A 27,887-nucleotide genomic window follows, 5' to 3' on the forward strand; every position below is an offset into this window, starting at 1 on the left:
TGAATTCCAACCAGATAAATAAATCATGGTACAAGCACACAACAAAATACTATAAGCAATGGGAATGAGTGAACCATGGCTATGTGCAACATGGATGCATAGTAAAGACAACGTTTAGAGATGCATAATTGGGTGGTCAAACTATAAAGGGCACGGAAAGGAATACTATAGAAATTGGTATCGTGGTTTCCTACAAGGGGAAAGGAGATTTTGATCGAGAAAGATCATACTGGAGTGTCCTGGTGGGGAAGCCGAGTAGCAATGTTCTGTTTCTTGACCATTGTGACGGCACAACTGTTCATTTTACAACTTGTTAGTTTGCCCATTTATGTTTATGCCATTATGTAGTTTATTTTTGACATAAAAATGTTTACAATAACTAAGTATACAGGAAGAAAAAGTAGGTCTTTGTTTTTGTTTTGTTTTTTGTTTTCTCAGTGTGAGCAAGGCTTTTCTAAGGATAACATGAAACCCAAAAGCAATTTTAAAAGATTGCTTGATTTGAGCCCATAACGAATTCTGCATGGAAAAACACCTCCACAAAGTCAAACAACAAACACCCATTATGGGAAAATGTTTGCAATTATATCATATTTCTTAGTATAGAAGAGCAGAGGATTAGAGGGTGGTTTTCCAGAATCTTGTGAATGCATTATTCATTAAACATAACATAAAAATACGACAGGGAAAAAAGAATGTGGCAGCTGTTTTTGTATTGATGTAGGGTGATCTCCAAGGTATACTGTTATATAGTGTGCTAATATTTGTGTAAAAATTGTATGTGTATGTGGATATCCTGGATGCGTTCTCCTGGTGTTTTTTGTCATGTTTGTGGCAGATATACACACATTTTTTTTGCACATGTTTTTAAAGGATGGAAGAGAAGCAACTCCACATGCAGTGATATTGAGTGATGTCTACAACAAACCGCTACAGACAAACAAAAGAAGCTAGACAAGAGTAGTGTTACTTTTGTTTCTTTTAATGGAAAACTTCAAGCACATACAAAAAGTAGAGAGAGAAGTATAGTGCACCATTATGTACCTATCCCCCCCATTCATGATAAAAACCACATGGCTATTCTTGTTTCATCTATACCTCCCTCCCACTCCCCTCCACCCCACTTGATTATTTTGGAGCAAATCCCAGACATACCATTTCATCTGCAGATACTTCAGTATGTACCTCCATAAGCTCGCTCTCTCTCTCTCTCCATACACTGTCATATCTAAAAATTAAAACCTATCAATAATTCTTTCATACAATCAAATATCCAGACACTGTTCAGCCTTCCCAGATTTTGCCAGGAGTTGATCTTCTTTACCAGGTGATTTATTAGCACTGGGGTCTGCAGGTCTACACTTTGTATCTGTGTTATGGTTCAAATGTCTTTTAATACACAGGTCCCCTTCTTTTTATCCCCTTTGCAATTTATTTGCTAAGGGGAAAAATGTTTAATTTATAGGTTCTCCCACTTTGTCCCTTTCCTCCCTTCTGTGCAAGTAATTTGATGGAAGAAAAAAAGAAGAAGAAGAAGATTGTTTATCCTGGCGAATTCTCTGCATTCTGGATTTTGCTGATGGCAACCCTATGGTGTTATCATTATGTTTGTGACAGATTTTGCTCACTTGCCCCATTCAGGTCCACCTTCCACCCTTCTTCACCTTGCTCTGCCCCAGTAGGCTTCATCATCCAGGCTTTCCTGCCCTCTGGTTTCAGTTGGCTTTGGCCAATAGGGAGCCCTGGTAGGAATGGGAGGGAGGGAGAAGAATTAGGTCAGAGTGTTTATTTCCCCGACTCCCTCTGTGCAAGGCCACCTTGGGTTGGCTGTGCTTCTTGACTGAAGGTAACTGTTCCTCTCAAGACAGCTGTTCCACACAACTGCCTCCCCTTCCAGGTTCTGGTAATTTCTCCCTCCTACTGGCAAAGGCTTCTCTGTCCCTCATGCCAGGATCCTGCGCTATCCTTCACGTTCTGCCTTCACCTTTGTAATAAACCCTCTTCTCATTTTCCTAACCTGAGTGCACCATCTGCATCCTGTTGGGACTCATTTATACAAGGTTTCTCTGTCTCCAGTATTTTCAATAAACTGGCAGGTAAGTCGGAAGCTTGATCAGATTCAGACTAAACATTTTTTTGTAAGAATACTTCATGGATGTTGTTCAATATGCTTCATCGTATCACATCAGAAGGCACACAATATCCATCCACTACAAAGATCCCCGTCAGCTTTCTGCCAAATGGTTTTCAGCTGTCGTTGATCTCTGTCTCTTGCCATTATCAGGAGTTAGAAAATAATGGTATTCTATCATTCTTTCTTCATTCATTAGCTGGAAAAACTCTATAATGAAAAATTCCCTTACCATCTACATGGTTACCATGGGGTCCAGTTTGTACAGGAAAGGCAGGATCCATGCCTGCTTCTTTCCCTTCTTTCTCTTTATCAGTTTTCAAATGATGAGCTGGATCCTCCAAAGATAACCGATGATGAATTCATGGATTTCAATATTTGATGTTTTAACCCTTCATTTTTGTTCTTTCTGATGTTCAAGTTGTCCCATTTTTTGGCCAGTGGGTGGGAGCCACTGAGTTCTTTTGATGTGATCCCAGGAGTCTTCAGGAGTCTTTGATCGTTTCTTTTTTTTTTTTTTTTTTTGCGGTATGCGGGTCTCTCACTGTTGTGGCCTCTCCCGTTGCGGAGCACAGGCTCCGGACGCGCAGGCTCAGTGGCCATGGCTCACGGGCCCAGCCGCTCCGCGGCATGTGGGATCTTCCCGGACCGGGGCTCAAACCCGTGTTCCCTGCATCGGCAGGTGGACTCTCAACCACTGTGCCACCAGGGAAGCCCCGTTTCCTCACTTTCTGATGCAACAAGATATTCCAGGCTCATCTTGTATATTTCCTGCCCCAGAACTGGAATCAGCCATTTCTCCAAGGAGCCCTGGTTCCTTTTAATGAGAAATGGTATTTGAGAAGCCACATGAGGGATACTCCTTGATACTGGGCTGTTCACTATTTCTAGATCATATTTCAGCTAAGAAATTAATACTTTTAGAGAGAAAATACATCATGTGCTCTTACTGATATTCATGATTCAAATTTAGGATTACAGGACTTTAATTTATTGATTTTATATTTTTATGCCTTGTAACTTATGCTGAAAATCTTGGTTCCTAAACACATTAACATAATTATTTACATATATATACATAAATATTTATATCTTCACAGTAACTATACCAATGCTATTACTAACAACATAATTACTGAAAACAGTAAGATTTCTTTGCAGTTCTTTTTTGTTCTTAGAATATATCCTACTAAAGATATATACCCTACTAAAGATGTACATTCAACTACTGGGTTTTTTTCTCTTTTTTCTAAAAGTCACTTAGAGATGCCTGCGCCAACACCAGGCCGCGCAGGGTCTCTGGAGTGCGGCATGGGGGGGTCGGCGTAGCTGGGGCCCGTGGCCCTATGTCTTCTGGCTGCGACGCCGGTCCTGCGCAGGTTGCGGGGCCGCAGCCGCCAGGCGGTGGGCGCCCGAGGGGCCGGGGCCCCCAGGCGGGTGTGGCCATCGTGTCCGCAGCCAGCGTTCCCGAGGCCGTGCTTGGGCCATGATCACTCGGTGAAGCTGTGCCGGGACAGCGCGGCCGACTTCTTTCCGCGCTCTGAGGACCTGTGTGCGCTGCAGGACTTGGTGCCTCTGCCCTCTGTGCGCGCTTCCCTGCGGGATATCCGCTGGACTTAAGGCCGACCGCCTCCGCGGGGTGCACTTGGCGCCGCTCCTGAGCACCCGCTGCCCCTGATTTGTATCCAGAGCTTCTTCCAGCCACGGCTTGTCGAGACAGGATGCTGCTCCCAGAATGCGAGAAGAAGAAACACTCATCAGAGGTCAAGAATATCAACCCCAGGCTGGCTGAAAAAGATCCGCATCCGGCCACATTTTAGGATGCACCCTATAAATGACCCAGCTGAAGAGCCCCCTGAGGACCTGTTGGAGAAACTGCCCCATGTGAGGACAATTAAAGTGGCTCCTGCTACCTCCAGGGTGGATTGGACAGCAAACAAAACCGCTCTCCCTGACGATGTGGCGGATGACCTGCACCGTGATAGGACAGAAGAAAAGCCTCCGTGGATCATCAATGTGGCCTTCCCAGAACGTGAAAACGGTCTCCCTGAGGATGTGGCGGATGACCTGCACCGTGATAGGACAGAAGAAAAGCCTCCATGGAAAATCAAGGTGGCCTTCCCAGAACGTGAAAACGAATGGATCGTGGAGAGCATACATAGCAGCGATTTTGATGACGATTCAGTATCAACTTTGGATAGCATTTGTGGCCGTGATAAGGAAAAGGATACAGCTCTCCCTGAGGTTGTGGCAGATGACCTGCACCGTGATAAGACAGAAGAAAAGCCTCCGTGGAAAATCAAGGTGGCCTTCACAGAACGTGAAAACAAATGCATCGTGGAGAGCATACATAACAGCGATGCTGATGACGATTCACATAGCGAACAACTCTCAGCTCTCCCTGAGGATGTGGCGGACGACCTGCACCGTGATAGGACGGGAGAAAAGCCTCCGTGGATCCCCAAGGTGGCCTTCCCAGAACGTGAAAACGTACACGGGCCTCTCATTGTTGTGGGCTCTCCCGTTGGGGAGCACAGGCTCCAAACGCACAGGCTCAGCGGCCATGGATCATGGGCCCAACCGCTCGGCGGCATGTGGGATCCTCCCAGACCAGTGCACGAACACTTGTCCCCTGCATCGGCAGGCAGACTCTCAGCCACTGTGCCACCAGGGAAGCCCTAATTGTCTTTTTATAATACACATGCTAACAGGTGTGAGTGATATCTCCTTGTGGCTTGATTTCCATTTCCCTGATGCTTAGCGATGTTGAGCAAATTTTCATATGTAGATTGACCACTTGTATGTCTTTATGGAGAAATGTCTAATGAAGATTTTTACCCATTTTTAAAAAATAAATAAATAAAAAATAAAAGTCACTTAAAGTAAAGTCACCTAATTAAAGTCACCTAATTAAAGACTTAAAATAAGACCTCTCTGTGTGAGTAAGCTACCAACTTGATATCTAATAATTAGCTTCATTTGTTTTACTTTGCTTCTGATTTTTAAGGCTTGTGCTTTTATCTCAATTGAAATTGGTTTGTTTCATAATTGTGTATAACATATACATGATTACAGAGCCAAATATAGAAAGCATGCACTGTTAATTTAAAATCATAGTCATAGGAGAAAGAAGGAAATTGCAAAGCTCTTCTAGCCAATACAGACAACTTAAAAACAGCTGTACCTTCATTTTTAAAAACAGAGCTGTCAAATAAAATGTTATTACTAGGGCAACATATAATTAAGCAAGGCTGTCAATCTTTTTTAAGATTAAAAAAATTTTTATAGATATCAATTTTTTTAGGATTTTTAAAAAACAGTACATGGTTACATTTCTCTAAAACCCAAGTGACTTAAAAGAATCCTTTGTTACATTTACCATTTGCAACCAAATTTGGAACAGGATGAGAGCCCATATTTTTTCAGAACAGGCTCTTTGGGCCAGTTTTCTACAGCTCTCAGGAGACTGTTTTTCTAAGCTGGCAGGGGAAAAGGGAACATCTTTCTTATCTGAGATACTCTTCACTAGGAATTGTCAATAACAACACTTGTTGTTGGACTACGCTGTAGCCCAGCTTACCTGGCCACCCATGGTCCTTCCTCACTAAGGCTGGACTTCCAGGGCAATCCTTCCACCTCACCACTGCTGTTCCGGCTGTTTAAAATGTTGGCTGTGGGAGAAAGACCCCTGTCTCCCCAGGCCTACGGCAGTCAGCACAACTCCTCTTCCCAGAAACGTGACATGGAAACCTCTCCCAGGAGGCGGGGCCTGCCTTCTTCATATCTGTCCTTTCTCAGCAGCTCCCGTTTGCTCTCACCATCTCACCCGGCCTCAGGCCCAGCTGTGGACGGCCTGGGGCTCCCCGGCAGGGCCATGGGGGGCCCTGAGTCGGCCTGGATCTTGTGCTTCCTCCTCCACCACCACTGGCCCTTCCCAGTCTTCAGTTTCGAAGCCCCGGAGAGCTGGAGATGCAGGTGACCATCTTTGGTGAACTGCAGCAGCAGACTGGTTCTGAAGTGGCCTCCTCAGAGGGCTGGGCCAGACATCCCCTGGGATTTAAACGTACGGATTCTGTGACAAGGACGCTAGCAGCTCTGGAGCCTTCTGGGCTCAAGCACTGGGTGTGTTTGAGGGTTAAAATTCTCACCAAGCAATCTCCGTATAAGAGAGGGGTTATCTGTCTGTGTACAATGAGGCGGCAAAGGTCCAGGGAATGTGAGGTTGTGGCTGAACTGAAAAGGCTCCACAGCTCACCTTTTCCAGTCTGTTTCTCTCTTCGGAAAGAGCTGAAAAGTTAAGCAGCCAACACAGTCACAGGAAGAGAAGTTTTAAAAACTGTAGGAAGGCCTCACATCGTGGAAAAGCTTCCAGCAAAGAAAGTACGAAGAGTCGGGCCACTAGCCCCACACCTGCCCATTCAGAAGTGGGCACCGGGCAGGCCCTAACGGAGTGACTTCGTACTATCCGGTTCCCCTCTTTGGGCCCCCTTTTCCTTATTTCTAAGCAGAAACAGAAGAAGGAGGGAAGTATTTCTAGCCCCTGAGAGTTCGTGGTTGATTGTTCTTAGGATACAAATGTTACCTTTTTACCTGTATGTGAAAGAACTCCACCTGCTGGGCATTCACACAATTTTGTAATAAATTTAGAAGACTATCTACACTGACAATATAAAATTTAAAGGATTTTTTTTAAAAAACAAGAAAGGCTTTAAAATGTGGTAAGGAAGCCTGTGCAGACTGAACACCTCCGTCCCCCATCCTGTCTTCATTCACTGCTGGGGGAAGTGAAGGCCACGGCTCATCCATGGCTCAGCAAAGACAGCAGGCCACCTAAAGTCCCTTCACCGCCAACGCCCCCAAAAGAACACAGTTGCAGAGGGTAACTCCCAGTGGCGCTAAGCTGTTCTCCCCAGGAGAAATCCATCTTGCAGCCAAATGTTCCCAGCAGACTCGGGCTGGACACAGCTGGCAGAGTCACCGTCCTGTCACACTGGCTGACGTGGCCCAAGGTCCCTGGAGGGGCCCGTCTGCTACGCCTGCTCGCCAGCCCCGCCTCCGCTGGCCCCCGAGCCCTTGCCGGATGCCTGGGCTTCTGTGGAGCGCGAAGCCTGCTTGGGCAGGCGGATGGGGACGTACACGTTGGAAGCACAGTGCTCCTTGAGGTAGCCTCCTCCCTTCTCTTCATAATCCTTCCTGGTGATCCAGACGTCCTCGTTGTCCAGGTGGTCCAAGGCCCAGTCGCGAGCACCATACCAGGCATCCAGCACAGGGTTCGAGGCCAGCTGAACCTGAAACGTGAGCAGAGCAGTCACTGGACAGGCATCTCCCATCAGGGTCCGAGGACTGAATGTTCAGCAAGGCCAGCTACAGCCCCTACATTTTATCCACACGCAGGAGGGCCCCCTTTCATTCCAAGACGGGGCAGGACTACCTCTGCACCCTCCAAGGAGAGCTGAGTGAAATGTTCCAGACTCTTCAAGAAATCACGCAAACACGCAGAGCCCACCGGACACGACCTCACCGGATACGTGGTTATGAGCTACTTTACCAACGTCAGACCTGCCACTCTGGGCGGGAGAGGGACCAGCTGCCCTGCCTCCTGCCCCGTGCTGTAGACCACAAGCCGTCACGTGGAGAGGCCTGGAGGGAAGGCCTTCCTGGACCTGATCCCCTCCCTGCCAGCAGAGGGAAGCAGAGGCTGATGCGAGGTGGTTCTGGCCACGAGGGCAAAGGAGCCTCAGGAGAAATAAGAGCAGAGAGGCTGACCTGGGCTCTCCACGATGCTGCCAGCGCTCGGTTTTCACGGCTTATTAGGGGAGCAAGGCCGGGGTCAGCAGCCCTGTGGGTGTCCCTCAACTAGGCTGAGCTGAGCACTGGGCGGGCCGCTTTCCAACTCAGACCGGGCCTCCTCTTCTCTGGAGTCGCCTGTCTGACCTCCCACCTCCCGCTTCCCTGCCCCACCCACAGAAGTCCCAGGATGGAATGGTGGTTTTGGAACTTTCTGGAGTAAAGGGCAGGTGGAATCAGCACAGATGGAGGAGGATGAGGTGAGACTTGCGAGAAGGGACCATCAACAAAATCAGGGTCACAAAAGCCCCGACCGCTCTGGCTTAGAAAGTGTCGGTGACAGAAGGAGTGTAAGGCGCTCACTCTGCTCCTTGCACCGGGGAAGTGCTCACTGTGATAAATCATGAGGACTACGTGTTGAATCCTGTGGGTCCTTCGAGAGAACTGTGGAACCTGGAGTGTTCTGAGGAACCCTCAGCACACCAGCTGATGTCTGTTTAGCACACGCAGGCTCTGTGCTGAGCACCTGACGGGCAAGGCGCGCTGAATGCTGGTAACAGGCACCAGGACGATGCCCTTCGTACTGCGGAGAAAACTGAGGCCTGGCAGAATTCAGCGACGGCGGGGCCGGAGTCAGGACCGAAGCCCAGAGACCACACCCTGAGCGCACAACACATCGTGCGGCACAGGGGGCCACAGCCAAGCCCCCAGCAGGACACGGAAGCTCTGCACCGCGTGTGCCCTGCACACTCCCCTCCCCCACCCCTCTTCACAGCCATGAGCCCCAGCCACACCCAGCTGCTCACCACTCAACAAGTTCGCGGCCCCCGAGCCCTTGCTCGTGCTAGGCCCTGTCCGGAGTGCTCCCTCCACCCCACAGCCCTCCACACTCTCTACCTGGCAAACACCTCCTCATCCTCAGAAGACTCACCTCCAAGAAGCCTTCCCTAGGCGCCTACGTCTGTATGCCCCTCACGCTGTGGGTTATCCCGGCCTATTCATCTGACTGCTGCTCCCTCGGACAGCAAGCTCCTTGGGGCCAGGGCATCTGGCGTCTAAGACATCTCAGCATCCCAAGGTGCCTGGTCCGCAACAGGAGCTCAGACCATGTTTCTTGGTGATCGGGAATTTGGTAGATAAATTGTGGGGCATCCACACCATACAGTCATTTTTTAAAGTATTTTAGAAGAATAATGACATGGGAGAAAATGTTCACGACAGGTTAAGAAATTCAGGTTACAAAGTAGTATACACTCAAATGTGCAGAAAATATGTGAAAGAAAGAAAAACCTTCCCAGCCAGTCTCCTAAAGAATGCCTTGTTCTCAATGTACACTCTTGTACTCTCTGAATTTTTACTATATGCAGGCCTTCCTTTGTCAATTAAAACAAAGAAATACTTAAAATACGATTTCCATTCTGCTTTAACAATTAAACATAGGGCTTCCCTGCTGGCTCAGTGGTTAAGAATCTGCCTGCCAATGCAGGGGACACGGTTTCGATCCCTGGTCCGGGAAGATCCCACATGTCGCGGAGCAACTAAGCCCATCGCCACAACTACTGAAGCCCGTGCGCCTAGAGCCTGTGCTCCACAACAAGAGAAGCCACCTCAATGAGAAGCCCACTCACCGCAACGAAGAGCAGCCCCCGCTCACCACAACTAGAGAAAGCCCACAAACAGCAATGAAGACCCAACGCAGCCAAAATTAAATAAATAAATACATAAATAAAAGTAAAAAAAAAAAAAAATTAAAACATAGGGCTTCCCTGGTGGCACAGTGGTTGAGAGTCCGCCTGCCGATGCAGGGGATATGGGTTCGTGCCCCAGTCCGGGAAGATCCCACATGCCACGAAGCAGCTGGGCCCGTGAGCCATGGCCACTGAGCCTGCGTGTCCGGAGCCTGTGCTCCGCAACGGGAGAGGCCGCAACAGTGAGAGGCCCGCGTACCACAAAAAAAAAAAAAAAAAAAAAACCACATAGATTGAAGACCAGAAGGAAAGCCACAAACGTGTTAATAGTGGCTATCTCTGGATGATGGAATTATCAAGTAATTTTTCTCATTTACACTTTACTACTTTTGTAACCAGAAAACAAATAAGGCTATTTTCGAAACAGCTGGTTACACGGACAATTGGTACCTGAAAGGAAGACTGAAAGGGTCTCATCTCCAACAGCTCCTTCTCGATTCTGACCTTCATCCCAGGATACATCATGTTCCCGCCAGTGAGGAAAACGTTCTGAACCAGCAACTCCTGAACATCTTTTGGGTACCTGGGGACAAGACGATTCCTCTGCTCTAGTCCCTCCAACTTGAATATTGGAAGAGAATATGGATGTGGAAATGCAAGCTCTCAGTACAAAACAGAAAATGTCTACACAAAAAGTTAAAAAAAAAGCCTTCCATTTTTCATTTGTGTCTTTACAGAATGCCAAATAGCTAGCCAAAACCTTAATCTGAATGGTCAATCCATTTCCTTAGCATGATTAAAATATTATGTCTTTCTAATACATGTTTTTCTAAAAAATTGACTTTATTGAGGATTACTTTAAATACATTTGGATGAAGTCTGACAAATTTATATACCCATCAACAGCAGTAACCATTACACAGTAACCATCACCACAACCAAGATACAGAACATTTCTATCACCCCCAGAAGTTCTGCCTCTCCTTTTGAGGACCCATCCCTCCACTTGTGCTTTTTTTTTTTTTTTTTACTACTAGTTTTATCTTATTTGTGTTTGCTCACTTTCCCACCCACTGCTAGACAAAACTCAAAGCCACTCAAACTAAGTAGCTGCAATGGCTTTTCTTCCTTGCTAGGTTTAAGTTTCCACCCTGTTTTAACCAATAGCAACCAGAGTACCACAAAATCGTGTTCCCTACCTGTCCAACTTGTATTAGGAAAACTCACACTGCAGGAAAATACCTGTATAAATGGGTGTGGGGGAGGCATGTTCTTGTAGAAATGCAAACTCTTAAATAAATAAAATGCAAGGTGGGGAAAAAAACTAAGTTCTGCACGTTTTTAGGGTGATTTAGAATCACTAGTCTGCAATAATGTGAAGATTTATAGGAAAGCCAATGCACATATATCACGTTGCCCAAATTTTTGAAAGAAACTCTTAAAGCTCCTCAAATCAAGCATTTACACGTTGAGCATTTACACGTTGAGCATTTACACGTTCAGAAATGAATTAGAGAGCCCTAACTCGGTGCCACGCTTGGTGAGAGAGAAAGAATACCATCTGAGTGCAGCAAGTCAATGAAAAGGAGATGCCCGGCCAACAAATCCACTGTTCAATTCAAAATTCAAGGAAATGGTTCAGGAAAATAGAAGTAACAGAAAGAAGTGTCAGTCTCACCTGTCCAGAATGTACTGGAGGGTCTCAGCTATGCCGGCCTGCTCCTCTCCGATGAGAGACGGCTGGAAGATAATCTCTGGAGCTCGAATTCTTTCTGTCCCAACAAACAGCTGATGATATGCTGCCAAGTTAAACACGGGCTTTAAAAACCCAAGGTTTAGAAGATATTTTTAGGCCATGAGAACAAACATCCCAGTTGCCAGTTTCTTCTAACTGCATTTCTTAGTCCAACATAGCTTCTGTCCTTTGTGACAGAATAACCTCTCCCCAACTCTCTTGATTTGATCATTCAGTTTTCTACCTTCTTCAACCTCCGGATTATAAACCGCTACACAACTGCTTCATGAAATGGTCCCTGAGATGCAGGGAAAGAGACTTGGTGAAGAGCAGCTGAGAAAGGCTGGTACTGGAAGACCAAGTGCCTGGCTCAGTCCCCGGGGCCCGCAGAGCCGAGACCTTCTCCCGGGTATGTCTCAGCCTCACGCCAGTCTACCTGGCTGCCATCGTAATGACAGAAACACAGACCCAAATGAGGATGAAGCATTGTGACACTGGCTTAAATGTAAATAAAATCATTAAAAGCTGGTCTTCGGGTCTAAAGTCCCCAGTTAGTTGCCCAAATGCTTCCACCGAGGAGACTGTTTCTCACAGATTCACGGAGCTTAGTGCTGGAACCCCAAACAATCACCACGGCGGGGGGGAAAACCCTGACTTTGGAAGTTTTCGGTACTGGGACTCTCCCTTCTAGAAAATACAACTGGTATTTTAGGGAAAAGTATTCCTAAAGAAGCAGACTAAACCTGACTGGTCATTTATGTTAAGCTTCAAAGCTTAAGCAAGGTGGAGGCTACGGGAGGCCAACCTGGACCGTGGTCACCGGCTTCTCCACTTCGGGCGTTTCCTCCGAAAACAAGGGCTCGAAGTCGTTGATGTTTTCCACGTCTTCCAGAGATGGTTCGAGCTGCCCCAGGTCAGGGGTCTGAGAAGAGAAGAAACACAAGTGGACAGAACCTGTAATTCAGCGAGCCTTAGTTCTCTGAGTTCACTGTCACCAAAAAGAACTGGGATCTTGCCTGATGTCCTAAAAGTACATCCACACATAAAAACTATGAAAAAGTTTCTAAACTGTTAAAAAAAAAAGGAACACATGTGAACACAAGACTAAAAGACTAAAAAGCCAGGGATGAGCTTCGCTCTTATCCCCTACCCTTCCCACTGAGACAAGCCTCATCAACTCCCACCTTCTCTGAAGGCTTCCGAGGGGCAGCTCCAGCCTGGCACCCCGGGGAGGACTGGCTGCCTGCACCTGTCACACCACCACACACAGAGCTCTGGGGGAGAGGGTGTGAGAGCTGGTGTCCTATAAAGCAGCTTGGACTACAGGCAAAATCAAGTCAATCTCTCAATAATTAATAAACATATGTGCCAACACTAACAGGCTTAGCAATCAGTCCCCTTGAGGGCAGGTCCACTGGGCTGGGGATGTGACTAAAGGCTCCAAGGCGGCCCAATGCCTCCCATCTGTGGAGGCCTGCAGAACAGGCTTTCCTCTTCCATGACAATGACCCTGGGCGGGGCCTAGACATACCAGCACGGTTCCCAATTGAGAGTTTAGGACACCTTTAATTTTGACCTGAACAAATGAAAAATGAAGTTGGGAGGGTTGGGGGGATAGTTCTGGATGATGTCCTCGGGCATCTGTCATCTTCCCACATGAAAGGCAGATGAGTTGTACCTTCCGGACTCAAAGGGGAGAAGTTTCAGGAAGGAACTCTGTTGCATTCCCTGGAAGGAGGCTCTAACAGTGATAGCTACTGTAGACAGGACTATCTGATGAGACGGCGTCCTGGGAGGGTTCGAGCAGATTCAACACCAACCGCCAAGGTTGCCTGAGAGGAGAGCCCTCCTCACTCTCAGAATATATGACGAACGTAAATTACCGACACAATTCAGAGTACTTAACTACACTTCCCTAGAACCTACTCATATCAGCTGCAAAGGTAAAATGCAAAATCACTCTTTTTTTTTTTTTTGCGGTATGTCGGCCTCTCACTGTTGTGGCCTCTCCTGCTGTGGAGCACAGGCTCCGGACGCGCAGGCTCAGCGGCCATGGCTCACAGGCCCAGCCGCTCCGTGGCATGTGGAATCTTCCCGGACCGGGGCACGAACCCGTGTCCCCTGAATTGGCAGGCAGACTCTCAACCACTGCGCCACCAGGGAAGCCCAAACACAAAGTCACTCTTAAATAAGGCAAAGCCCCTTGACATATGCTCTCCGGCTCCTCCCTCCCGGGAGCTCCCTCCTGGAAGTCAGTGGCCGCGCTGAGAAGCCCCAAGCGCGCGGGGAGGCCGCATGTGGGTGCTCAGGTCTGTGGAGTCCAGCCTCTGAGTCATCCCAGCCCAGATGCCAGGGAAGTGAAAAAACCCTCCAGAGAGTTCAGTTCCCAATTGTCCAAGTCCTCCCAGCTGAGGTCCCAGAGTCCCCTGCTCCACTCTGTCTGAACTCCTGATGCATCACATTCATGAGCACAATAACACAGTTGTTGCCTCACACTGCTAAGTGTGGAGTGTTTTCTATGTAGCAGCAGATACGTGAAACAGGCTTCTGGTGAGGCAGGAACAGAAAGAGCCCCAGACTACCAGGCCAGCCCTCTGTCACAGGACAGCAGGTGTCTTAAACCTCTCATACACTCTTCCCTTCGGCTCCACCCACCCCCTCAGCAGTGGCCTTCCCCAGGCATTCTTCTCTTCCCACTCGCTGTGTGAGTCTAGGTCCTTCCACAGCTGGGTCCTGGACAGTCCTGCCTGGTGTCCCAAAGAGACTCCAGAGATGGGGGGCTCAGAACCCAGCTCGTCGTCACCCTAAGCTCGGTCCCCAGCGCCACCTCCCCCTGCTGCCTTTCAACCCAGCCTCAGTGACCGGAGACAATCTAGACCCGGACTGCTCGGGTCTCTCAGCTGCGCCGCTCCTAGCTGTGCAACCTTGGGCACGTTTCTTTCCTCGCCTCAATGTCAGTTTCCTTATTCATAAAATGGGAATGAAGACGGTACTTACAGAATTGTGAAAATTAATCAAGATGATACTTGCACAAGTGCCCAGCACAGGGTCTGGCACATGTTCTGTTATCATCAGCAACTGCCACTCCTGACACCAGGATCTTTGGCTCCGACCTTCGAAGTGTGTCCTCCTCCACCTTCCACCCCAACAGCCACTGACAAACTTCAGGCCACTGACAAAAATCAGCTCTCTTCTGGATGACTACACACATTTTAATCCTGTCTTCCCACCTCCAGCCTTGCCTCTCCCTAAAGCCATCATCCTAACTGCGCCAGTTATTTTCCTAAAATAAAATCTCATCAGATTATTGTCTTGCTCAGCACACTTTGAAGGCTCTGTCTGAAGGATAATATCCGGGCCGATGGATAAAGACCTTAATAGGCGGCCATGGCCTCCCTTCCAGCTTCATCCCCCCCCACCCCGCTCTCTGTGCCCGATGTGCCCTGCTCCCCGCACGTGTGCTTCTTCCCGTCTAAAATGTCCTTCCTTCCTCATTTGCTATCTGCTGAAATCAAATAATCTTCCAGGGCCCAGCTCAAACACCCCAATCCTTTCTCAAAACTGCTTCTGTATTCCCACACACATCTACCACCACACTTGATAAGTTTTATTACAGCCTGAGTACGGTTCTGTAGCCCTATTTTTTGAGGTACCAAGGAGGACAGGGATTGCATCTTAGTCACCTCTGTACCCCTAGTCCCTGGCAACCCTCTCAAATTTCTCTAGAATAAAGAGGATTGCAGAATGTCTGGGCTTCAAAAGGCTTCTTCAGCTGTGACAAAACTATCATTATCCACCTTCATATCTAGCTATATTCAAAAGCATCTCACCTTAAAAATAAGATAACTTCTAGCTTCACTAAAAATGATAAAAAGATATTTTCCTTATCCCAATTCATATGATTCACAGAGAGGAACAAAGCTGGTAATTTCAATGCCGACAATACGTATCTAAGACAGAACATATTTCTCTACCATGGCTGGTTTCTCTCCCCCTAGGGTTTGCCAGGGTCTCCACGTGTACTGGGTGGCACACGGGAACGTAAATATGACTGTTCTCTTGGAACTGAACAGAGCAACAGTTTGCCAAAGTCCCTCAGAGAAGATGCAGCATGGTTCCCTGGAACAGCCTGAAGCAGCATAAAAACAAGCAAAGGGCAGCTCTGATCTTGGCTTGTCAGGCCAGAGCACTTTCTGTATTTGGCCCATTGTCTTTTCCAACAAAGGAGGGTGCTCGCAAGCTGTGCTCCCGCCTCCCGTCCCCTTACGCTGCGCTCGTAGTGATGCAAAATCAGCATCTTTTAGTTTAAATACTTCATTAGGAGGTATTTTAAAGTATATTAAAAGTATTTAAAATTTTAAAAGTGTTTAAAATATTTTAAAAGTATATTAAAAGTATTCAACTGATTCACTTTGTTATAAAGCAGAAACTAACACACCATTGTAAAGCAATTATACTCCAATAAAGATGTAAAAAAAAGAAAAAAAAAGTATTCAAAAGGAAGCCTACTCCTTTACAACATCCTTGTCGAATACCTGCAGAATACCAAGGGCTGGCATGGATTGGTCTGTAGGAAAAGATGGATTTTATTTATGTTTTTGGCCACGCCACGCATCATGTGGGATCTTAGCTCCCCGACCAGAGATTGAACCAATGCCCCTTGCATTGGAAGCATGGTGTCTTAACCACTGGACCGCCAGCAAAATCCCGAAAAAATGGATTTTAGAAAACAATGGAAGTTAAAAAATGTAGCTGTATTAATCCAGTGCACCCATTACTGCTTAGATTGCATTTCAATATGAACTGTGGTCCACATAAATCTGTTCTCTCCATTCTAAAAGAATTATATTGTTGGAAAATATAACAAATACTTTTTGAAAGGTAGAACTGGCTGGCCAGTGTCGAGGCCAAATTTATTCCATGAATGTTACTGTAATCGATCTAATCTCTAACAATCACCCTGACCATTAAAGCTTTGGGGACAGATCGATTCATCAAATTTGTTGTACGTAGGGAAACCTTTTAAAGTACAACATGTCAAAATCACCCCAAGCCCAGAGAAATTTGAATATGCACCCTTAGAGCACAGAACAAAGTAGGGACTTAATAAGTATCTGCTGAATGAATAAACAGTGATTGAATCAGGGCATGTAACAAATGCAGAAAAATGAAAAAAGAAAAGGAAAAACTGGTTCCCCGACTGTTTGGGAATCACATCTTCACAGCTGCTTGTTTTTTTCTTTTTAAATCTGAACTCCCCCATGTGCATGTCGCTCAGTGGTCCATCTCTGATATAAAGATGCTGACATCCTGTGGACATGTTGATAAGCATGATAAAACTGAGTACAGATGAAGAAACAATAAAGGCAATGTGGATCTGGATCCTAGGAAACAACAGCTCAAATCTGAAACACAGACCTGAAAAGGAGCAAACTAGAAAAGGCACATTAGTTCTCTAAAAGCTGATCTGGGATGCTGTGCGAGAATAAGATGGTGGTCAAGGCACTTCTACCCTGGATCTCAGTGACCCGGTACGCTGTGCCGAGGAAGCCTGACTCAGGATCTGCTTCGTCATTCGCATGCTCATGGCCAGTCACTATCCTCACGTGGCCTACAGCCTGTCGGAGAGGTGGGGAAGGTGAGCCTGAGAGCAGAAACCGAGAGTCAGCCTCCAGCTGAGACACAGTCACTGCAAAGCAGGCTGCCTGCCGAGCCAAGGACGGGCCTGAGGTCCCTGGTAAGCACCACACTACACCCAGCAGCAAACTGGAGCTTTTCATGAGACTGTTTCTTTCTAAAAGCATAGGTAAAGTTGATTTAAAAACAAAAATCAACAGTTGGACTGGCTAATCTTGCCCCACAAGTGTCATAAGGCAATGAACAAGTTCCTTTGTTTTAGCACTCTAGAGATGACAGATTCAGCAACCATGTGTCCACTTATTAATACTTTCGTCCAGTTCTAGAGACAGGAGAGCCAACCAGTGACTTGGGGCCGAAGTGTGGCCTGCAGGCAGCCCCTTCACCATGCGGGGCCCAGTGCTACGGTATGAATTACCCAGAATCCTATCTCAGCCCCGCCACCTGCCCTTTTGGCCACATCAACACTAACAGCCCACTGGCAGGGAAACAAAAAGGAGAGAGAAGATCAAAGAGTTAGTGTTTAGTAACTAACAAAAGGCTGATCTTAAATCAACCCACAAATATCTTATTGAGGATGTCTATTAGCGGCTGTAAAAAATTCCTAAACTATACATGAAGCACGATCCCTGTCCTTAGGGAGCATGGAGATGGAAAGGAGGTGAATGAAAGAGCAACCATGATATATTTAATAGAAGATGAGAAGACAGTTAAGGGGGCATATGACTAACTGCCCAGGAACCATCAGAGGGGCAGGTTCAGGTTCAAGATGGGCCACACGATAGGCGTGTGTATGTTCTTCCTACTCTACTCACACACATCCCCTTCCCGGGGGCCAGAGCTCTACCGGCTGAAACCCCTTGGGTCAGAACTTCAGTTGGTACAAGGTCAGTGCCATCCCTGCCCCCACCCGTGTCCCCGTAGATATCACACACCACTCTGCTCTCTTTCCCCCGAGTCTGGTCACAACCCCTTTGATGTCAGCCTTCTCCGGACACTCCTCCCGCCCTCAGAAAGGGCTGTTCTCTCTACACAAGCAGTCCCCAACCTTTCTGGCACCAGGGACTGGTTTCATGGAAGACAATTTTTCCATGGACAGTGGGGGAATGGTTCCAGTGGTAACGCGAGCTACGGGGAGCGGCAGATGAAGCTTCACCCTCTCGCCCACTGCTCACCTCCTGCTCTGCGGCCCGGGGGTTGGGGACCCCTGCTCTACAACCACCCCGCGGGACCTCCCTCCCGAGGCCCGCAGTACCTCTGGCTTGCTGTCCACCACGTCCACCTCAAGGCTGACTTCGGCTTGAAGGATCTTCTGCTTCGCCTGCTCCACTGCGGCACTGAGCTTCTGTATGTAGGACTGCAGCTCTTCCGGCGAGTCCATGTTCAGCTCTATCAGGGCCTTGTGAAACTGATCCATCTGACCATCCTCTAGGAGCTCCTGCAAGCCGAGCAGTCACAATCCATCCTCAAAGATGTGCATCGGGGCAATCACGCACGGGAAGGAGACGTGGAACTTAGAAACTGGACAGAGAACGATGGTGGGAGAGGGCTCCCCAAGCCTCCTGGGCCTGCCCCCCCCATGGAACCCCCAACCCCGCCACCAAAGCTTTGCAACGAAGCCACCTCTGGGCTCCCACGCATCACCAGCTCAGCACCACCGGAGCAGGCAAAACTCATCTATGGGGACAGACGTCAGAAATGTTAGCTTCCGGGTGAGAAGAGATGCAAAAGTTACTAAGAGGAGGCTGAGGGAGGCTTCTGGGCTGCTGGTAATGCTCGATTTCTTGACCTGGATACATCACGTGTTTCAGTGGTGAAAATTCATTGAGCTGGACACTTAAGATTTGTGCGCTTTGCATCATGTGTGCTACACTTAAACCAAAAGTTAAAAATCAAACAAAGGGGACCGCAAGGATAAAATAAATCGACGAGGCCAGGCCCACAGCTCTCAGGTCCTGCTGCTACACCGTCCTCTACACGCACGATCTCTACATGGATGACCCCCCCTCAGACCCCTTCTTGACCCCAGGTCAAAAAGATGCATGATGCATTTTATGGAGCAAGGCTGAAGTCCCGCCCTGGGGGGTACGCTGTCACCTGCACGTAGAGCAGCCGGTCCAGCCGCTCCTGATCCAGCTGCAGCTTCTCCTCCCGCCGCCGCGCGTTGAGCTCCTGCAGCCGCCGCAGTTGCTGCTGCCGCCTCTCCTGTTTCTCCTCGGAGGTCAGGGTGCTGCCCAGGAGCTTGGTGGAAAACGGGAGCTGCATCTTGTGGACATGGTTCTCATAGTAATCGGGGCACCGCCATTTCTGCAATTCTTCAACAGAATGATTTTGGAAGTTAGGAAACGGAAACACTATTAGCACTGAGATTAGAAAGTCGGCACCTGGGTTCCAGGTGTGGGTAAGATGGAGGAAGCACACTCCATCCCATCTCTGAAGCCACCCAATCGGCGAAATGCAGCTATAAGACCTGGACACGATGCCAACACACCTGCTCTGAGCGAATTGCTAAATAAAGTTCTTCAGACAGAAAGGATACCATCTAGAGCACCAGAAATGAAGGGAAAGCAACAGAAATGATGAAAATCTGATTAAACATAGTAGATTAACCTCCTCTTGAGCTCCTTAAAATACACTGACAATTGGAAGTAAAAACCATGACGACGTCTGATGGGTTTCCAATGTATGTAGATGCGACACAGAAGACAAGTCCGACATAAAGGAGGAAGGATAAAGGGGCCTCTGGGGACTTCCCTGGTGGCGCAGTGGTTAAGAATCCGCCTGCCAATGCAGGGGACATGGGTTTGAGCCCTGGTCCGGGAAGATCCCACATGCCGCAGAGCAACTGAGCCCATGCGCCACAACAACTGAGCCTGTGCTCTGGAGCCCGCGAGCCACAACTACTGAGCCTGCGCACCACAACTACTGAAGCCCGCGCACCTAGAGCCCATGCTCCGCAACAAGAGAAGCCATCGCAATGAGAAGCCCGTGCACCGCAATGAAGATTAGCCCCCGCTCGCCACAACTAGAGAAAGCCTGCAAGCAGCAACGAAGACCCAACACAGCCAAAAATAAATAAAATAAATAAATTTAAAAAAAGGGGGGGGGGCCTCTGGAGTGCTGACACCTCCACGTTCCACTTGAACTGGTAAAACAGAGATTCTAAGAAGACTGTGAAAAGCGTGTATACTGTCATCTCTAGAGCTACAGTTAAAAAAAACCTACACGACAAATATACAGTGAAAAACACAGTAGACAAATTAAAATGGAATACCAAAAAAAATTTTCAAACGTTCAAGTAACCCAAAGAAGGCAAGAGAGAGCAATAAGAACAACAAAGAGAAGGAATAACAGAAAACAAAAAAATCAAATGGTAGGGGCTTCCCTGGTGGCGCAGTGGTTGAGAGTCCGCCTGCCGATGCAGGGGACACGGGTTCATGTCCCGGTCCGGGAAGATCCCACATGCCATGGAGCGGCTGGGCCCGTGAGCCATGGCCGCTGAGCCCACGCATCCGGAGCCTGTGCTCCGCAATGGGAGAGGCCACAACAGTGAGAGGCCCGCGTACCACAAAAAAAAAAAAAAAATCAAACAGTGGACCTAAACCCAAACGTAAGAAGAATTAAATTAATTGGAAATGGTCTTAACATATCGATTAAAAGATAGAGACTGACAGAAGGGATCTTTTTTTTTTTAAAAAAAGGACCCAACTATTAAGAAACTTACTTTGAATATAATGATACAGGTAGATTAAAAGGCCAGAAAGACACACTAATCAAAAGAAAGTTGGAGTGGCTATGTTAATGTCCAAGCAGACTTCAAAGCAAAGAAAATTTGCTTTGATAAAGGGATAAAAAGGGACACTATGTAATGGTCAAAGATCAACTGCCAAGAAGACGTAAGAATCCTAAATGTTTACCTAACAAAAGAGCTTCAGACACTTGAAAGCAAAAACTGACAGAACTGAGAGGAGAAATGGGAAAATTCACAATTATCCCTGGAGATTTCAACACCCTTAATAATCAATATGGTTTGATGGAAAATGAAGAGGGGTATAGAACTGAACAACACCATCAACCAATAGAACCTAAATGGCATCACAGAATACTCCACCCAACAGCAGCAGGATACACATTCTTTGCAAGTGTATATGGAATATTCGCCAAAACAGATCGTGCCTGGCTCCTAAAACAAATCTTCACAAGTTTAACTGATACCAGACAACATAAGTTCTTTGACCATAATGAAATTAAACTAGAAATCAACCACAGAAAGATAACAAGGAAGTCTCCAAACACTTGGATATAAAATAATTTATTTCTAAATAATCAATGGTTCCAAATAAAAAAGGCTTAGCGAAATTGGAAAATATGTGAACTTAGTAAAAAAGAAAACATACCAAAATCTGTGAAATGTAGATAAAGCCCTGCTGAGAGGGAAATTCAAGCTTTAAATGCCTATATTAAAAAGAAGTTATCATAATAATCTAAGCTTCTACCTTAAGAAACTAGAAAAAAAGAGCAAAAGAAACCTGAAGCAAAAAAGAAGACACCAATGCAATCACCTAAATAGTCCTACTTCTATTAAAGAAACTGAATTCATTCAGAAAAAGAAATCCCCAGGCTCAAATGGTTCTACTGGAGAATTCTATCAAACATTTAAAGAAAAAAATAATATCAATTATTTACACAGTCTTCCAGAAAGTAGACGAGAACACTTTCTAGCTCATTTAATAAGACCATTATTGCCATGATACCAAAACAAGACAAAGACAGTACAAGAAAAGTATAGATTAATATTCCTCATGAATATACACAAAAACCTCATAAAATTTACCAAATTGAATCCAGCAATATATTAAAAAATAATATACATGAGTAAGTGGGGTTTATCCCCCCAAATCAAGGCTAGTTCAATATTTGAAAAGCAATCATGATACTCTCCTATATGAACAGTCCAAAGCACCAACACCATAGGATCATATCAGATGCAGAAAAAGCATTTCACAAAATTCAAAATCCATTCATGATAAAAATGATCAGCAAAACTAGGCACAGAAAGGAATTTCCTCAATTTGATAAAGGATATCTGTAAAAAAAACCTAGAGGTTAAAAAAAAAAAAAAAACTAGAGGTAACATCATATAATTAATAGGGGAAGACTAAAGGCTTTCCCCACCACAAGATCAGCGATTAGGAACAAGGCAAAAATGTCCACTCTTACCACTCCTAAAGAAACAAAGGCAAACAGATTGGAAAGGAAGAAATAAAAATGTCCCTATTCCCAGATGACATGTCTACCTAGAAATTCCCAAGGAATCTACAAAAAACTAGAACTAGTAAATTTCACAAGGTCACAGGATACAAGGTAAACATGTAAAAATTAACTGCATTTCTATACAATAGCAATGAGCAACTGAAAACTGAAATGAAAAAAACAAGGAAAGAAATAATTAGGCATAAATCTAATAAAACACGTACAGGTCTATACACTGAAAATTATAAAATGCTGATGAAAGAAATAAATAAAGACCTAGAGAAATGGAAAGACATACTATGTTCATGGATTAGAAGCCTCAACATAGTAAAAAAAAAAAGTCAATTCTCCCCAATCTGGATTTAACATTATATCTGAATCTACATTTAGAATGTTGTTGTTTTATATACAAACTGATCTACAGATTGAATGTTCTTTCAATCACAATCTCAACAGAACTTTTTTGTAGATATGGACAAACTGATCCTAATATTTATATGGAAAGGCAAAGGAACCAGAGTAGCCAAAACGATGTTGAAAAAGAACCTACATATGCAAGTTATCGATTAATTGAAAAAGTCTGTTAGGAAAACAAATACCAAAAAGGAAAGGGAATGCTAAAAAGTACCAAGAGTAAAAAAGTGAGCGAAAGAGTCACCCTGGGAACAATTTAAGGAACACCCCAAAGGTAGACAACATTCGAAAGCTGCAAGCAAACATCCTCTTTGTACCTTCCACATAATCCTCAGCGATGTAGCTGTGCTCGTGCAGGATCTCCTCCATGCGGCTGAGAGTGATGGCTGCCAGGTGCCCAGGATACTTCAGCTGCAGGAGACGCTGGAGGTAGCCAGCTGCTTGGCTTCCTCCCAGGTTGATGCGTTTGCAGTTTTTAGCATCCAACCTACAACCAAGGGATGGAAACAGCACTGAAATTTTGGGCAATGTGGAGGAGAGAATATAGGGCACATGCACTAGGGCGGAGGATAGTTTGATGTAGACTAATAAGGAAGCAACAGACCAGCTGGGGGAAATAAAACCTAACAGTTGGAAGGAACTTTAAAGTTGCCTTAGTGCAACCTCTTACCCAATGCAGGCATTCCTAGAGCACATCCAAACAGACACATGAACATCTAACTTCTGGCAAGCATCTCGGAAGGTAACTTCCTGGCAAGCATCTCGGAAGGACTCATCTGCTCTGGGAAGGGCCTAGAAATATGCATTTTTCCCCAGGAATATGCATTTTGACAAGCTTCCCAAGTCCCTCTAGTGTAGGCCAGAGTTTGAGTACCCCTCCCCTAGACAAACACATTAAGTAATCACGTACACATTGGCTTACTGTAATCTCCTAAGAGAACCAGGTCCCTCTGACATGAAGTGAAGGGGAGGAGAACCAGAGTACCTTTATTTTCTCAATGTGAGTAAGTTAGAGGAGCCGAGCACTAGGAGCTTGCTGTGTACTAAAATGTCACTGCTATACCACACCTCACCAGCAGATGCCAGCATAGAACATGAAATGCCCCAATCTGATCATTTCTTAGCCTTTGGGTAAAATCACTTTCTCTCAATATAACATAACATAAAAGAACAGTATTATTTTTAAGTTCTGAATATTCTGGTTACATAAGATAGAAAACTCTATAGCAAGAGTGTTTGGTAATGTCTAAGAATTACTTTTTTCTTCATAAATTTTTGTAAGAACGTCAAGAGAAATTCCCACTATAGGGCTCAATAAATTCAACAGCATTTATTTTCACTTAAATATTCAGACTGTTTTACAAAGTGCCATCACCTACATTATCTCGTTTCATTCTCAAGGTAACCCTGAGAAATCGGTTTTTCCCAAGTTTATATGTTAGGAAACTAAGTGAAGAAGTTAAGTACCTCATCCTCAGCAGAGCTGCAAACCCAGGCTTTCAATTCCAAAGCCAGGCCTTCTCTCACTACTTACACACCCTCTCTATCTCTATGCAAAGAGAAACCTTCTCAGGAGAGCATGATGCTGGCCTAGTCTCTCTCTCTCTCTTTTTTTAATTTTTAATTTTTTATTGAAGTATAGTTAATTTACAGTGTTTCAGGTGTACAGCAAAGTGATTCAGTTATATACACATTCTTTTTCAGTTTCTTTTCCATTATAGATTATTACAAGATATTGAATTCTGTGTGTATATAGTAAATCCTTGTTGTTTATCTGTTTTATATATAGTAGTGTGCATCTGTTAATCCCAAATTCTCAATTTATCCCTCCCTCCCCGGCCTAGTCTCTTTAACAGACAACGAAAACCCAGCTATAAAACGAGAAGATTTTAAACATGACAGAAACTACCCTCACCTTTTATAGAACTTGAAAACATCTACTATACCTATTATGTACCAGGTACAGTAGTTAAAAAGAAAGGTCTAAATAATTGTCATAAAATAGCTTTAAGTAAAAAAATTAAAAAACCTCTTATTAAAAAGTGACTCCAGAACACGACAGTCTAAATTCAATCTATTTAAATAATTTACTCAGAACATTTTTATTGAGCACCTACTACCTACAGGTACGGTGTTAGCCATCTCACCATTAAGTCAGAACCATAAAGTTCTAGAATTATGGATTTGGACCATCTACCCCAACTCGATCCAGGAGGTCACAAAGGATGGATGATGAAGTGACATCTATACTCACACAGTGAGGAAGGTCAGAACTAAGCCCAGAGGCCAGTTCATGGTCCTGTCCTTGCTCTTTCCACTCCACCTTTAAATCAGGCGCCCAATAAACGTTTCCTGAATGCTTCTCAAAACAGCGCCCAAATGCCATAAGTGCAACTCACCTCCCTTCTAAGATGGGTAAAATATGTGTACACTGGTATCCAGATGAAATGATGAGCCCACTGGAAATCAAGTTCTTTGGCTTATTGTGGTAGAAGCTGAAGAGGCTGTCTATTCCATAGGCAACCGTAGGAATCCCATAGCACTCAAAGAGAAGCTCGGACATCATCTGTCGTGAATACAGTGGGTTGCACACGGCTTCTGTCAAAACTATGGGATGATCGACACAGCCCTACTTGGAAAGAAAAGAGTAAATTGGTAGGTGCTAAGAGAATACTCCTTTTAAAGCCTAAAAAGAAACAGAAATCCTTATTGCAAGGGCTCAGCTGGCTTTTGGTCTCCAATCATAAAACTATATCAGAAGCAACTGTAAAACACCCATCTCTCCTGGAAGTTGCTTTGGAAAATATGAAAGTAGGGTCAACTTAAGTCAAGCCCCATCCAAACTGTCAGCCAATCATCTGGCTCTATCTTCAAAATATCTCCAGAATCCAACTGCTTCTTACCACATCCTCAACTCCTCCCTCATCTAAGTCACCATCATCCCTCACCTCCTAACTGCAACAGCCTTCTAACTGGTCTCCCTGCTTCTAACCTATGACCCCGGCCAGTCCATTCTCCATACAGCAGCTATGGTGATCCTTTTGGAACATAAGTCACGTCCCTCTTTTGTTCAACACCCTGCAACGGCTCCCTATTTCACTCAGTGTAAAAGCCTATAAGGTGTGTGACTTGTCCCCTCATTACCTCTCCGACTTCCTCTTCCACTGACTACCCTCCCCCTCACTCTGGCTGCCCTCAGTTAGGATTAGGGCACACTCCTGCCTCAGGGCCTTTTTACTGGCTGTGCCCTCTCTCCAGAATACTATTCCCTCTAATATTCACAAGGATCGTTCCCTCAATCATCTCCTTTAGTCCTTGCTCAAACAACACCTTCTTCCTGAGTCCTCCCCCTAACCATCTTATTGAAAACATGCAACCCTCTCCTGTCCTTCTATCATGCCACAAAATATACTACTTAATTCTATCGTTTATTGTTTGTTTTTTCATACTAGAGCGACTTTCCACACCCGCTCCATAAGCACAGGAGATTTCGTGTCACGTTCACGGACGTATTTCAAACACCTAGAAAAGTGCCTGACACAGAGTAGATGCTCAATACATATCTGATAATAAATTAATGTATTAACAAACGAGCCCGAATATGTGCTCCAAGAGAAAAGGGCGTTGTTTTTGCTCACTGCCATACCCCAAGCGCCTAGCACAAGACTTAACACACGTTAGGCGCCTAATATTTGATCAACTGACTAAATCAATGACTAAATGACAATCAGAACTACTGGAGTGACTATTATCCCTCGGAGAGCGGAGTGAGCGGGGACACGACCTCACCCCTCCCCTCAAGCCTAACCCCACCCCGCCCTTCACCTGTGAGGAGACACCCAGATGCTGGAAGCTGTAGTCAAGCAGCAGCTCCTGCAGCTCCAGGTTCACTGGCACGTTGCGGTCGAAGGGCGATCGCAGCATCCAGCGCAGCGGCTCCAGGCTGCCCAGCGCGTTGCCTACCTGCGGGCCCGCCCCGCCCCGAGCCCCGCCCCGCCCGCGGGCGCACACGGCGCGGAACTGCAGCCGGGGCTCGGGGCCCGGGTCCGGCCCGGGGCACGCCCAGCCTGCGCGGGCCTGGAACGACCCGTTGTCCAGCACCAGAGGCACCGGCAATGGCCCGTGCGCCACCGGACCGGCCTCCAGCACCTGATCCGGCGCGGCGCGGGCATCACGGAATGGGAATACATTCGTAGGCTGCCCTGCTGCACTGGCCGCCGCCATCTTGGAGCGCGCGCACTGGCCCCGCCCCTCGCCGCAGCGTCCGCCCAAATGGCGCGAAGCCCCGCCCCCGACGCAGCGCCCGCCCAGATCGCGCGAGACTCCGCCCCCGCGCATCACAGCGGGTTCGCCAAGCCTCCTCTCCTCTCTAAGCCCCGCCGGCCTTTTCACCTAACTCGCCCTTGGTGGCCCATGCCGCCTTCGGGATCGCTAGGCCCCGCCCTCCCTGGCTGTGGCTTAACCTCGCCCCCAACATCCGACCTGGCCACGCCCCTTCGCTGTAGCCGGGACTCTGGGCCAGCAAGCCCCGCCCCGAGTGCGTAACGCCAAGGGCGCAGCCCCTTCCTGGCCTCCAGAACTGAGCTCCGCGGGGCTCCCTTTTCCGCTTAGCCACGCCCTATTTGCCGGGGATCATCTTCAACCGCCCTTGGCTCTGCCCCCACATGATTACGTCGCCTTTAGCCTTGCTGTCAAGGAAACAAACTCGGGGGTACCGACCGCTCAATTTCTTGACCGAGGAGCTTGCTACTCAGGCGTGTTCACTTTGTGAAAGTTCATCAAACCGTCCTCTTTACGATTTGTGCACTTTTCTGCACGTGTGTTATATTTTATAATACAATATAAAGTTTTAAAATAGATTTATTTATTAAGACCTACAGACTGTACCCTCTCACAGACCTCAAACGCTGAGAAAAGGACTGCTAATTGTTACCTACTATGTGCATATTCTCTTTCTTCTTTTTTGTGGTATAATTCCCCTGCGTGGTCATCTAGCTTGTTGTGATCATGTGACTCAGTTCTGGCCAATGAGGGTGGGAGTGGAGGTAATGTGACCGGGACCCCCCACCCCCTTAGTTTTAGCTCTAAAAGGACTGGGCACGCTCTCCCCTGCCCTGTTTCCCCCTTTCCACCAGCCAAGGGGATTGCAAGAATTAGAGCAGCTGCCTTGACTCTACCCTCCCAGCTCTGGAACACTTTGTGAGGTAAAAGCAAGTTAATTATAAAAGGTGGTTATAAATAA

General features: G+C 46.5%; 1 protein-coding gene across 3 annotated transcripts; it reads right to left on the reverse strand.

Annotated features, from left to right (window-relative positions):
* Window positions 1–617: 617 nt before the first annotated feature.
* Window positions 618–26,869, reverse strand: ACTR5 (actin related protein 5). 3 transcript variants are annotated; one of them, XR_009530123.1, is made up of 10 exons: window positions 26,471–26,869; window positions 25,045–25,274; window positions 22,963–23,132; window positions 19,076–19,293; window positions 18,234–18,416; window positions 12,147–12,263; window positions 11,285–11,424; window positions 10,057–10,189; window positions 5,712–7,419; window positions 618–1,742 (listed from the first exon to the last, which is right to left on the reverse strand). XR_009530123.1 is itself a non-coding variant. In XM_060078102.1 (9 exons), the coding sequence occupies exons 1-9, from the start codon at window positions 26,867–26,869 to the stop codon at window positions 7,162–7,164; spliced, it is 1,848 nt and encodes a 615-aa protein (XP_059934085.1). In that variant the 3' UTR covers window positions 3,762–7,161. The 3 variants fall into 3 exon arrangements, 1 of the variants encoding a protein (XP_059934085.1); XR_009530124.1 differs by lacking the exon at window positions 618–1,742 and adding an exon at window positions 3,782–3,855; XM_060078102.1 differs by lacking the exon at window positions 618–1,742 and having other exon boundaries at window positions 3,762–7,419.
* Between the last annotated feature and the right edge of the window lie 1,018 nt (window positions 26,870–27,887).

This window comes from Mesoplodon densirostris, chromosome 16 (genome assembly GCF_025265405.1).
Source record: "Mesoplodon densirostris isolate mMesDen1 chromosome 16, mMesDen1 primary haplotype, whole genome shotgun sequence".
Taxonomy (NCBI): Eukaryota; Metazoa; Chordata; class Mammalia; order Artiodactyla; family Ziphiidae; genus Mesoplodon; species Mesoplodon densirostris.

Coding starts and splice junctions, on each gene's coding strand:
- ACTR5 (XM_060078102.1), bottom strand. CDS start 26,869: ATGGCGGCGGCCAGTGCAGCAGGGCAGCCTACGAATGTATTCCCATTC. Junction 23,133..25,044: donor TTACCCATCTTAGAAGGGAG/GTGAGTTGCACT, acceptor CCTTGGTTGTAG/GTTGGATGCTAAAAACTGCA. Junction 10,190..11,284: donor CTCCAGTACATTCTGGACAG/GTGAGACTGACA, acceptor TCTTGTCCCCAG/GTACCCAAAAGATGTTCAGG.